This window comes from Bufo gargarizans, chromosome 5, assembly GCF_014858855.1.
Source record: "Bufo gargarizans isolate SCDJY-AF-19 chromosome 5, ASM1485885v1, whole genome shotgun sequence".
Taxonomy (NCBI): Eukaryota; Metazoa; Chordata; class Amphibia; order Anura; family Bufonidae; genus Bufo; species Bufo gargarizans.
Window position 1 is genome coordinate 105,043,770 of NC_058084.1, and position 14,239 is coordinate 105,058,008.

The 14,239-nt window shown below is 44.8% G+C and overlaps 1 protein-coding gene across 1 annotated transcript in view; it reads right to left on the reverse strand.

Annotated features, from left to right (window-relative positions):
- LOC122937785 (serine/threonine-protein kinase Sgk3) overlaps positions 1–14,239 on the reverse strand; it is a 132,357-nt gene that overhangs the window by 29,492 nt on the left and 88,626 nt on the right. The window contains exon 8 of the mRNA XM_044292823.1: positions 5,394–5,451. Coding sequence (XP_044148758.1) covers positions 5,394–5,451 — 58 coding nt within the window. The remainder of the gene's footprint in view (positions 1–5,393; positions 5,452–14,239) is intronic.

The following is a 14,239-nucleotide window of genomic DNA, read 5'->3' on the forward strand; positions in this document are numbered from 1 at the left end:
AAGTTATTCTGAATGACCCTATGTGCACCTTCAATATGATCTACCCTTTTAGGGATAGATTTCAAATAGCTCTGATATAGCAGAAACGACTAAATTATGAAATTGCTAAATTGGGAATTGTATTTCAACCCAGAACAAGAAATGTGCTTGAACGGACACTAAATAACTCGCCCAGCTACAGCACTAGGGACAGATTTAGCGGGATATAAATTTGAGGCCTAGTATTTAGGCGCTGGGTGACAGGTATGGGTTTAGTGCCAGAATTAGACTTGGAAATACACAGTAGCGGGTGTGTGTGAAGTTATTCTGAATGACCCAATGTGCACCTTGAATATTATATACCCTTTTAGGGATAGATTTCAAATAGCTCTGATATAGCAGAAACCACTAAATTATGAAATTGCTAAATTGGGAATTGTATTTCAACCCAGAACAAGAAATGTGCTTGAACGGACACTAAATAACTCGCCCAGCTACAGCACTAAGGACAGATTTAGCGGGATATAAATTTGAGGCCTAGTATTTAGGCGCTGGGTGACAGGTATGGGTTTAGTGCCAGAATTAGACTTGGAAATACACAGTAGCGGGTGTGTGTGAAGTTATTCTGAATGACCCAATGTGCACCTTGAATATTATATACCCTTTTAGGGATAGATTTCAAATAGCTCTGATATAGCAGAAACCACTAAATTATGAAATTGCTAAATTGGGAATTGTATTTCAACCCAGAACAAGAAATGTGCTTGAACGGACACTAAATAACTCGCCCAGCTACAGCACTAAGGACAGATTTAGCGGGATATAAATTTGAGGCCTAGTATTTAGGCGCTGGGTGACAGGTATGGGTTTAGTGCCAGAATTAGACTTGGAAATACACAGTAGCGGGTGTGTGTGAAGTTATTCTGAATGACCCAATGTGCACCTTGAATATTATATACCCTTTTAGGGATAGATTTCAAATAGCTCTGATATAGCAGAAACCACTAAATTATGAAATTGCTAAATTGGGAATTGTATTTCAACCCAGAACAAGAAATGTGCTTGAACGGACACTAAATAACTCGCCCAGCTACAGCACTAAGGACAGATTTAGCGGGATATAAATTTGAGGCCTAGTATTTAGGCGCTGGGTGACAGGTATGGGTTTAGTGCCAGAATTAGACTTGGAAATACACAGTAGCGGGTGTGTGTGAAGTTATTCTGAATGACCCAATGTGCACCTTGAATATTATATACCCTTTTAGGGATAGATTTCAAATAGCTCTGATATAGCAGAAACCACTAAATTATGAAATTGCTAAATTGGGAATTGTATTTCAACCCAGAACAAGAAATGTGCTTGAACGGACACTAAATAACTCGCCCAGCTACAGCACTAGGGACAGATTTAGCGGGATATAAATTTGAGGCCTAGTATTTAGGCGCTGGGTGACAGGTATGGGTTTAGTGCCAGAATTAGACTTGGAAATACACAGTAGCGGGTGTGTGTGAAGTTATTCTGAATGACCCAATGTGCACCTTGAATATTATATACCCTTTTAGGGATAGATTTCAAATAGCTCTGATATAGCAGAAACCACTAAATTATGAAATTGCTAAATTGGGAATTGTATTTCAACCCAGAACAAGAAATGTGCTTGAACGGACACTAAATAACTCGCCCAGCTACAGCACTAAGGACAGATTTAGCGGGATATAAATTTGAGGCCTAGTATTTAGGCGCTGGGTGACAGGTATGGGTTTAGTGCCAGAATTAGACTTGGAAATACACAGTAGCGGGTGTGTGTGAAGTTATTCTGAATGACCCAATGTGCACCTTGAATATTATATACCCTTTTAGGGATAGATTTCAAATAGCTCTGATATAGCAGAAACCACTAAATTATGAAATTGCTAAATTGGGAATTGTATTTCAACCCAGAACAAGAAATGTGCTTGAACGGACACTAAATAACTCGCCCAGCTACAGCACTAAGGACAGATTTAGCGGGATATAAATTTGAGGCCTAGTATTTAGGCGCTGGGTGACAGGTATGGGTTTAGTGCCAGAATTAGACTTGGAAATACACAGTAGCGGGTGTGTGTGAAGTTATTCTGAATGACCCAATGTGCACCTTGAATATTATATACCCTTTTAGGGATAGATTTCAAATAGCTCTGATATAGCAGAAACCACTAAATTATGAAATTGCTAAATTGGGAATTGTATTTCAACCCAGAACAAGAAATGTGCTTGAACGGACACTAAATAACTCGCCCAGCTACAGCACTAAGGACAGATTTAGCGGGATATAAATTTGAGGCCTAGTATTTAGGCGCTGGGTGACAGGTATGGGTTTAGTGCCAGAATTAGACTTGGAAATACACAGTAGCGGGTGTGTGTGAAGTTATTCTGAATGACCCAATGTGCACCTTGAATATTATATACCCTTTTAGGGATAGATTTCAAATAGCTCTGATATAGCAGAAACCACTAAATTATGAAATTGCTAAATTGGGAATTGTATTTCAACCCAGAACAAGAAATGTGCTTGAACGGACACTAAATAACTCGCCCAGCTACAGCACTAAGGACAGATTTAGCGGGATATAAATTTGAGGCCTAGTATTTAGGCGCTGGGTGACAGGTATGGGTTTAGTGCCAGAATTAGACTTGGAAATACACAGTAGCGGGTGTGTGTGAAGTTATTCTGAATGACCCAATGTGCACCTTGAATATTATATACCCTTTTAGGGATAGATTTCAAATAGCTCTGATATAGCAGAAACCACTAAATTATGAAATTGCTAAATTGGGAATTGTATTTCAACCCAGAACAAGAAATGTGCTTGAACGGACACTAAATAACTCGCCCAGCTACAGCACTAAGGACAGATTTAGCGGGATATAAATTTGAGGCCTAGTATTTAGGCGCTGGGTGACAGGTATGGGTTTAGTGCCAGAATTAGACTTGGAAATACACAGTAGCGGGTGTGTGTGAAGTTATTCTGAATGACCCAATGTGCACCTTGAATATTATATACCCTTTTAGGGATAGATTTCAAATAGCTCTGATATAGCAGAAACCACTAAATTATGAAATTGCTAAATTGGGAATTGTATTTCAACCCAGAACAAGAAATGTGCTTGAACGGACACTAAATAACTCGCCCAGCTACAGCACTAAGGACAGATTTAGCGGGATATAAATTTGAGGCCTAGTATTTAGGCGCTGGGTGACCGGTATGGATTTAGTGACAGAATTAGACTGGGATATGGCCAAAAAATAAACAGACTATTGCTGGTTAAATGCACTTGGTGTGACAGCTTCACCCTGATGTAGGCTTTAGCCAAAAAACAACCACACCATTGAGGGTTAAATGCACTTGGTGACAGGCGCAGCTTGCCCCTGATTTAGTATATGGCCAAAAAATGAACAGACTATTGCTGGTTAAATGCACTTGGTGTGACAGCTTCACCCTGATGTAGGCTTTAGCCAAAAAACAACCACACCATTGAGGGTTAAATGCACTTGGTGACAGGCGCAGCTTGCCCCTGATTTTGTATATGGCCAAAAAATGAACAGACTATTGCTGGTTAAATGCACTTGGTGTGACAGCTTCACCCTGATGTAGGCTTTAGCCAAAAAACAACCACACCATTGAGGGTTAAATGCACTTGGTCGCAGCTTGTGCTGGCGCACCACAAGACACAAAATGGCCGCCGATCACCCCAGAAAAATGTGACTGACAAACGGTCTGGGCAGCCTAAAAACAGTGAGCAATTGAGGATCAGCAGCTCAATGATCCACAGCTGCAGATCGATCAGTTAATCAAGTCCTTTGGAGGAGTTAATCTGCCTAATCTCGCCCTACTGTCGCAGCCGCAACCTCTCCCTACGCTAATCAGAGCAGAGTGACGGGCGGCGCTATGTGACTCCAGCTTAAATAGAGGCTGGGTCACATGGTGCTCTGGCCAATCACAGCCATGCCAATAGTAGGCATGGCTGTGATGGCCTCTTGGGGCAAGTAGTATGACGCTTGTTGATTGGCTGCTTTGCAGCCTTTCAAAAAGCGCCAAGAAAGCGTCACAAAAGCGCGAAGAAAGCGACGAACACCGAACCCGAACCCGGACTTTTACGAAAATGTCCGGGTTCGGGTCCGTGTCACGGACACCCCAAAATTCGGTACGAACCCGAACTATACAGTTCGAGTTCGCTCATCCCTAGTTATAACCATGCATGCTCAGCCCCCACATCTATTTAGTACTGCAAGCAAATCGGGCATTGGTGCTCCATGCAAGAAGAATGTTCCTCCGACCCTTAAATCGGGTTTACATGGCTCCATTGCAACTGCCCAGCAACTGCCTGCTTATCAGAGGAGGTGAAGAGCTGCATTTGCAGCGATCACTTCCAATGTATGGGGATGAGCGATGGCTGCTGCTATTAATCGTCCCCATACAGATACCTTTTTTCTGGGCAGCAGAGTGCTGTTTAATCAGCAGGATCTGCTACCCAGAAATGATGACTGAGGTGTCTGAACCAACAATCATTTCACCTGATGAATGACCATTTCGTACAAAGGTTCATTCCTGATAATAGGTCCATTATCGGGCTGTGTAAACCCGCCTCTAGTGATTCATGCATAATGATCTCTTCTGGCACATATGAAAATTTCTTTATTGTTGCACTATTTTTCTAACTTTTATGTATGGCAGCTGGGACTGTCTGACGAGAGCTGGGACCGTCTGGCTGCAACCAATGGAGCTACCGCACTCAGTTTAGAAGCTAATACGCTTACTTTAGGGTACTTTCACACTAGCGCAATTCTTTTCCAGTAATGAAATCCAGTAAAGGGTCTTAATACCGGAAAAAAACGCATCAGTTTTGTCCCCAAGTATTCTGAATGGAAAGCAATCCGTTCAGTATGCATCAAAATGTCTTCCGTTCCGTCCGGACAAAATCCCGGAACACTACCGCACTTTCCGGATTAATTGTAATTGAAATGTATTAATGTTGGATCCGGTGCCAAATGTTCCGTAAATTGCCGCATCGCCGGATCCGGTTTTCCAGTCTGTGCATGCGCAGTTCTTATTAGCTTTGAAAAAAATTGAATACCGAATTGGATAGGCGAAACTGCCAAAAGGGATATCTCCACATTGATACTGCAAATCGTGAGTAGTCACACTTGTGACAACTATTACCCTTACTAGTATTATATATCCTCCCAATTAGGTAGAGAACATCCCATTATTGATGTATATATTATTGTACGTAAAGTCGGAATTTCTTTTATTATTAATAAATAAAAGTTACGTTTTAATATGTTAGCCCTTTTTCACAGTGATATATTTGTTTTTGTTCCCATCAGTAAAACCCCATATAGAATGTATACATATCTGGGAAACATTCTCACCTTGCCAAAGCTTCCTTTGCCAATCAGTCTGAGGTATTCAAAGTCTGAAGGTTTGGCACTGTTGGGGGGAAAGAACATTCCACGGTCAGTAATTGTAATATGACGGGAACATTACCACACTGTATATGAAAGCATAGAAGAGAACGCCTAGTCTAGTCTGCTCTTCTATTTCCTTTTTATTGTTACTCTTAGGATAGACATACGTTAATCCCAAACAAGTCTTTAGAGTACAATATTAATGATCTACCCTAGGGTAGATCAAAATCTGATTGTTAGGGTTCCCACTCACAGCACCCCCAACGATCAGCTGTAGCCTCCTGACAGCGCAGCACCATAAACTGTATAGTGGCTGTACTTGGTATTGCAACCCAGGACCATTCACTTAAATTGGACCGAGCTGCATATTAGGCATGTGACAGCTGAACCTGATGTCACTTGCCTAGGAAGAGGCTGCGGCACTCAAGCACGGTGGCCTCTTTAAACAGCTTATAGTCAGGGTGCCACGAGTCGGACCTCCACTGAACAGATACTGATGACCTCTCCTGACAATATGTCATCAATATGTTACTCCAGAAAACTCCTTTAATTCATTTACAACATCTGCTAGAAGTTTGTTTGCTCAATTGCTTAATGCCCCTGGTTCTTATCATTTACATTCAACTCTTGCATTTGCAACACAAATTGCATGACATACAAAATTTCCTTATAGAGAGGATGAAACCACAACTCCACAGTCCAGATGTATGTGATGCAACAGTCATCCTGGTACATTGTGTACTATTGTCACTGAGTCACTCACATATGGTCAGCTAGCTGTTCAGATCATTCATAATTTGGGCTCAGATTGCAGTTATATGTGCCTACCCATCCCACAGTGCTGCTAAAGTCTAGGTCCCATCTATATTAAGTAACTGTTACCATATTGTTTAGTTTTTTAATGACCTGGGAAACATAATTTACATGTTTTATTGCGATGGCAGGCATTTCTCCACGTTACACAACTTGGAAAGTAACAAACTATAAATAAACTAAGAATGACTGAATAAATGGCAATTTGCCTTTATTCTTTCATTATTAGAATCTCTTACTATAGCAGCTAGAGCCCTAAGCCTTAACCTTTTTACAAATCTCAGACTTAATATACAGCTTGTATAAGTACTTTTATTAGGTAAATTCCCCTGCAATCATTAAAAGAAAATGTATGCAATACCATGACATTTTGGTTTTAAGCAATTTAATGTATTTTTGATTGATTGATTGATTCCACTTCATGAGCAAGTATCCCAACTATAGAAAGTGTCACAAACTATAGCAGTAAACAATGTGAACTTACAGTAAATGTTGAGAATGAATGACATGATCCAGTGATCATGGAGGGATGGAGGGGAGGACGACTGTAGAGGGTTAAGTGAGTGTGGATGGGAAGGTTCAGCGGGGGACTGAGTTCAGAAGGGTGACAGCTGTGGGCAGTGGTGTATCTTGGTTTTGTGCTGCCCTAGGCCAGACTAAACTCAGACACCCCCCTAATATAAATTTGACCCACCCCTTCCTGTCAAGGCCAAACCCCTTCCTCTGTAAACCCCACCCCTTCCTCTTTACAATTCATTTGTGTTAGAAGCTGTGCTTTTTTAAATTTTTAGAATAATGATACAGGCAGCCATTTTATTTAATACATTTGTGCTATGGAAAAGCAGATTCACAGGCTACCACCCATAAAAGGCCGTCCATACACTGCAGGGGGCAGACAGGGCATGATCGACCGTAATGTAGGGGCACCCACCTATGTGGCCCATACATTGCAGGGGGCAGACAGGGCATGATCCACAATAATGTAGGGGCACCCACCTATGTGGTCCATACACTGCAGGGGGCAGACAGGGCATTACAGCCACCCCTCACCGACTCAGGGCAGCTGAACACGAACAGGATCAGGTCAAACAGGAGGAAGACCCAGATGTCGAACCAGTAGGAGTGCTGAGACAGCGTCAGCAGGCAGCCCCGAGCCTCCCTCCTCCGCTCCTCCAGCTCTGCGGACACAGTCTCCTGGCTTCATTTTGCCGCTGTGCCCGCTGCAGAGTGTCCATGCTGCGCTGCGTCCGTGTCTCACAGGGCGACGGCGAGTCTTGAGGTCTTTGACAGGGAGGGGTCATGTGACAGGAAGAGATTACGTTGTCTCTATTGTGAGAACTTGGAGCATCGCTCGTACTGGGCGCGGCATCCTCTCATGCTGCCCCCCCATTGGCAAGTGCCGCCCTAGGCAAATGCCTTGTTTGCCTCGTGATAGATACACCCCTGGCTGTGGGGAACAAGCTGTTGCTAAACCTGCTGGTTTTAGTCTGAAGGGTCCTGTAGCGCCTTCTGGAGGGGAGGAGCTGGAAGAGTTTATTGGCAGGATGAGAGAAGTCCCTAAGAATGATGCGTACCCGGCCTAGACATCTCTTCTTGTGAACATCTTTAATGGCAGGAAGTGGAGTCCCTGTGATGCGTTATGCAGTTTTCACCACCCGCTGCAGTGCCTTGCGGTCAGCAACAGAGCAATTCCTATACCAAACTGTGACACAGTTGGTCAGGATGCTCTCTATCACACAGCGATAGAAGTAACCCAGTATGTCAGCAGACAGGTGGTTTTTCTTCAGTGTCCTCAAGAAAAAGATGTGCTAATGTGCCTTCTTGACCAGGACAGATTCTCAGAGATGTGGGTCCTCAGAAACTTGAAGCTGGAAACCCGTTTAACAGCCGAGCCATTTATGTGGATGGAGTCATGGGTGTCAGTGCTCCAGACTAAAAAAAAAATACCTAGTAGCCATTGGCTCCTGAACTGAATGAAAAATTTAGGAGCCAAAATTAATTTTTAGTCGCCAAATCGAAACCGATCAGATCAGCGTAGGGTTGTATCGATACCAAAATTTTGATTCTCTTTCATACAGGTAAAAATGTGTAAAAAGATACAAGACGGATCCGTCTGTCCGCATGACAAGCAGAGAGATGGATTTGTTCTTTCAATGTATTTGTGAGACGCATCAGCATCCGGATGCGTCTCACAAATGCTTTTTAGTCACATCCAGATCGGCGGATCCGGCAGGCAGTTCCGACTACGGAACTGCTTGCCGGATCACACTGCAGCAAGTGTGAAAGTAGCCTTAGTGTTTTTGTTTTTTTTACTTACTATTAGCCCCTTTAGGGGCTGGAACCCTTGTCCTATTCACCCTTAGGCCCCTTTCATATGGGCGAGATTTCTGCACGGGTGCAACGCGTGAGGTGAATGCATTGCACCCGCACTGAATCCGGACCCATTCACTTCTATGGGGCTGTGCACATGAGCGGTGATTTTCACGAATTACTTGTGCGTTGCGTGAAAATCGCAACATGCTCTATATTGTGCGTTTTTCACGCAACGCAGGCCCCATAGAAATGAATGGGGCTGCGTGAAAATTGCAAGCATCCACAAGCAAGTGCGGATGGGGTGCGATTTTCACTCATGGTTGCTAAGATGAAAGTCTATTCACTGTATTATTTTCCCTTATAACATGGTTATAAGGGAAAATAGCATTCTTTAATACAGAATGCTTAGTAGAAGGTCAATATAATAAACATTATATACGCCCCAGTATAATAAACATTGGTGGCGCAGTGCCCCCCCCCCCCCAACACCCCAGTATAAATTAACATTGGTGGCACAGTGCGCCCCTCCAACACCCCAGTATAATAAACATTGGTGGCGCAGTGCGCCCCCACCCCTTCCAACACCCCATTATAATAAACATTGGTGGAGCAGTGCGCCCCCCCAATACCCCAGTATAATAAACATTTTTTTCAACCCTCATTTGCATTGCCCACTGCACCACCAATGTTTATTATAATGGGGTGTTAGGGAGGGGCACTGCGCCACTAATGTTTATTATACTGGGGTGTTGGGAGGGGAGGGGCTGTGGCCACTGCGCCACCAATGAAGATAACTGACCTGTTAATTCAAATACAGGAGGCCGGTGCCGCCCACCTCCTGTATTTGTATTAACAGGTCAGTTATCTTCATTTGTGGTGCAGGGGCCACAGCCCCTCCCCTCCTCCTCCAGTCTCTCTTCCTGTTGGCGGCAGCACAGGGGGAAGGAGGGAGACTCCTCCACTGCGCTGCTGAGAAGAACATCGGAGGCGGGGCAGAGAACGATCATCTCCTGTGCCCCGCCACTGTATTCAACTGCAGAGCTGCGGCGGGGTCTAGTCGCAAATGGCGACAAGACTAAAAATTCTTGTCGCCATTTGTAAATTCTAAGTCGCATTGGCGACCATTTTGGTCGCCATCTGGAGCCCTGGGTGTTCATCTTCTCCTTCCTAAAGTCCACAATGAGCTCTTTTGTCTTGCTGGTATTCAGGAGCAGGTTATTGTCAGCGCACCACACAACTAGGTGCTTTACCTCTTCCCTACAGTCAGACTGATAGTTGTCACTGATGAGACCGATCACTGTGGTGTCATCTGCAAACTTGATGATGGAGTTGGATCCATACCTAGGCCTGCAGTCATAGGTGAAAAGGGAATAGAGGAACGGGCTCAGCACACAGCCCTGTGGAGTGCCAGTGTTGAGTGTGATGGTGGTGGAACAGTTATTTCCTGACCTAACATGCTGGGGTCTGTTGGTCAGAAAGTCCATGATCCAGTTACAGATAGGGTTGCTGATTCCAAGAGCCACAAGTTTAGTGATCAACTTGGAGGGAATGACTGTATTGAATGCTGAGCTGAAGTCAACAAACAGCATTCTTCCATAAGAATTGTCCAGGTGTGAGAGTACACATTGAAGTGCTGTAGATACAGCATCCTCTGTACTCCTATTGCTTCAATAGGCAAATTGGTGAGGATCCAGTGTGGGGGGCAAGCATAACTTGAGGTGTGCCAGGACCAGTCGCTCAAAGCACTTCATAACTATAGGCATGAGTGCTACAGGGCGGTAGTCGTTCAGGCACATTGGTGATGAGTGTTTCGGCACTGGCACAATGGAGGTGGTCTTAAAGCACGATGGTACTACTGCCTGGGCAAGCGACAGGTTGAAGATGTCAGTAAAGACCCCTGCAAGCTGCTCAGCACATGCTCGAACCACACATCCAGGAATGCCGTCAGGGCCAGCAGCCTTGGGAACGTTGATGCTGCTCAGTGCGTTATGGACATCTGTAATAGTGAGAGTGAAGGTATGGCAGTCATCAGAGGGTAGGGTTTTGACTAAAACTTTTCCTTGTTGTCCTAGTCAAAACGAGCGTAGAAGTCATTTAGCTCATTGAGGGAGGACACATTCATGGCTGTCTGTGTTTAATTGCTGGGCTTATAGTCAGAGATGGCCTGAATGCCCAGCCACATGCATCGTGGGTCAGAGTTGACAAAGTGTTCCTCCCCCTTGAGCTTGTAGCTGTGCTTGACCTTCTTGATGCCACTCTTCAGATCTGCCCTGGACGTACTGTAGGCCTGAGCGTCACCTGATCTGAAGGCATTATTACATGCCTTTAGTAGAAGCCGCACTTCCTTGTTCATCCATGGTTTCTCATTTGGGTACATTGTGATCAGCTTTTCTGTGGTAACATTGTCAATTGTGGTGTTGATGTATTCCAGTACTGAGTCGTGTAAGAGTCTATGTTTGTGTGAGAACCACAGGTAGCACGAGAGGCAAACATGCTCCAGTCCGTGTCTTTAAACCTGTCCTGGAGTACAGAATCTACCCCCGCCCACCACACTTTGATTGTCTTCACTGATAATTTCACAAGGTTGATAAGCAGTGAATACTTGGGGGTGAGAAACAAAGAAAGGTGATTAGACTGTACCAGGTAGGGGAGGGTCATTGCCTTGTAGGCTCCAACGATGTTTGTATAGACATGGTCCAAGGTTTTATCCCCTCTAGTATGGCAGGATACATGTTGATGAAATTTAGGTAGCACTGACTTTAGGTTAGAGTGATTAAAGTTACCCGCTACAATAAATGCAGCTTCAGGGTGTGCAGATTGTCGTTTGCTGATGACCGCATGAAGTTCGTTCATAGCAAGCTTGGCATTAGCATCCAGTGGGATATATGCAGCTGTTAATATAGTTGAGGTGAACTCCCTCGGCAGATAGAACAGTCTACACTTAACCATGAGATACTCTAGGTGTCACGGCCTGGTGTAGTGGACCATGACACTTTTGCCGTGCATGCTGGTGGCAACATGTTGTTTTGCATGTTTTGACACTTCCCCTTTAAGTTGTGTGTCCCTTCCCATCCTGGTGTGTTCGGGGTTAATATATGTCAGTTGGTTGTTTGCCTGTATATGTGTAGGAGCTCTGCTCCTTTCTGGATGTGTCATCTTACCTGTGTGAGGGCATCCTAGTTGGACATTGTTTATCTCCTTTCCCCTCCTCACCTGTTATCTTGTTTGGTGTGGTTTATGTTGGGGTTTAGTTGTTTATGTCATGTCGGGTGTTTCATGTCAGGTCGGTTTGGTGTTGTGATCTGCAGGGATGATTGATATTTTCCCCTGTCTGTTACCTCCGAAAGGGGATCCCGTTGGTTTCCCGGAGGGATGAACCTAAAAGATATTTGCAGCCTTGCCTGGAGCCACCTTGCATCAGTGTCCACATGGGGGTCCAGGTTGTTTTGGTGTTTTTCCATCTTTGCTGCGGCAGGTGTTTGATGTTCTGGTGTGCTCTTGTTTCTCCAGGTGCTTACCTGCCGTTCAGTTGCTGCTGATTCTATCTTTTCCCTTCTGTTACTAGGCCGCTGGAGACTCCGGTTTGTCTGTTTCCTTGAGGAACCGGTTGTCTCTATGCAAGGGACCGTTAGGGTCAGTAGGATCCAGGTTCAGGAGATGAGGGTCAGGATTAGGGCCGGCTGTAGGAGGTGACCTGCTCCCTATCCCTGTTTTTGGGCTTAGTAACTGCTCTAATTATACGGTGGGGGTTTCCCCCACTCCCCATCGTGACCCTAGGTCAGCTGAGCAGTGTTTTCCAACAATGACAGAGTTCTATACACCAAGCCTTGTTACCATAATGCACAGTCCTCCGCCTCTTGTCTTACCGGAATCATCTTCTATTCTGTCCGCCCGGAGTGTGTGGCGTCTGACCAGCTCGACAGCAATGTCAGATATTCCGCTGTGTAGCCATGTTTCCGTGAGTATCATGACATTACAATCCATAAGTGTCCTGTTGTCAGTGATCCAAAGTCGTAACTCATCCATTTTGTTCACCAGGGACCGCACATTAGGTAAAGAAAGCCGTTGCGGTGTTAGCTGTTAGCCCGCCACGCTTTCCCCGCCTTTGCGGTCTCTGCACCGTCTTCGAGCACTTCCGGTCAGCCGAGCAGCCTGCGAAGCGCCGGGTGTTCTTCTTATTTCAGGGATGAGTTGAAGGTTGCTGATAAAACAGTCGGAGTTGTGTAATTCTATATCCAAAAGCTCTTGTCGGGTGTAAGATGTAAAAGCGAAGCTGTTCTGAATGAACAGACCCTAAAGAGCAGGAATAACACTGCTAACTTGCAAAATCTGAGGAGACGCTGAGCCTCCCGTGGTGCACGCACCGCCATCTTCAAGTACGTGATTTAAGTGAAGTAAGGGTCTCACAGAAGAGTTGGATATGATCCCTTGGAGAAGGAACTCTCAATTTTTTGTTGCAATATTGTGACAGGACAATGGAAGGCAATATTCAAACTTTGTCCGTGAATAGACCAAGGAGAGAAATTACATTGTATACAGTTATGTGCAATGCCAGTTGAATATTCTGCAGTTTCATAATGTTTGGGCCCCCCAGAGCGCCTAGCTTGAGGGACACATGGGGGCAATAACACCTTAATGCATGTGAATGGTATTTGTTCCCCACTTTTTCTGCCCCTCTTCTTTTTTTGTCTGCCTTCCCGCCTTTTTTTTTTACAGGTATTACCTAAGGTGATTTGAAGATCCAGTTTGGTCCAATTTGTGCTGGGTCTTGTGGCTGGCCGAAGAAGAAAAACAGCGGCTCAGGCTGAACATCTGATTGGTTACTATCTGTTGCTGGGGGAGATTTCCAGGTTTCTGATTTGTTTGTGCTCCCACGGCAGGAAGCCTCTCTCCTGTATACTGACAGGTTCACCGCTACTTCGGGGCCAGTTGAAGAAGATTTCATCGGCGCTGGACCCAGGATGGAAGACCTGCTGAGACGGCTCATCAAGAGAGTGGAGGCTGCCGGCAGAGAAGATTGGCTGAGAAGCTGCCTCCAGATGCTGCTACAGCTGCCGCCTGGATCTTCATTGCGCAAGTGGTTGAACAACTGCCGGTACAAGCACGAGTGTTCGTTTTGCGGTGGTACGCACCCCATGTCACGCTGTTTTAAAAGGAATTCCCAGTTAGGTCAGCAGCAGCCAAGCACCAGAGAACAAATTTCAAAAAGCACCGAGTCCAGTGAGGCTATCAGAAATGCGCCCCTGGCTACAGCTTTACTCAGATCAAACGAAAGCGGAATTAATTTTGAATGGTTTTCAATATGGTTTTGAAGTCCCGCAATTTTTGGGTGTTGGTTGCTACTGGGTTGATAATTTGAAATCAGTTGCGTTGCATAAAGAGGTAGTTAGAAAGAAATTGCAAAAAAAGTTAGAGTTAGAATTGCAGGTCCTTTTTTAAATCCTTTTTGCAAATTTTAGGCTCTCTCCTTTGGGCGTTGTGCCAAAGAAGGAGCCCAGGGGATTTCAGACTTATTCACCATTTGTAGTTTACAAAACAAACCTCCTTGAATGACATGGTGGATAAGTCAAAGGCCTCTGTGGCCTATGCTTCATTTAATAATGCTTTGTCATTGTTGAGGGTTTTTGGCCAAGGGGCCATGCTAGCAAAAGCAGATATCAAATCGGCGTTCCGTTTGTTGCTCG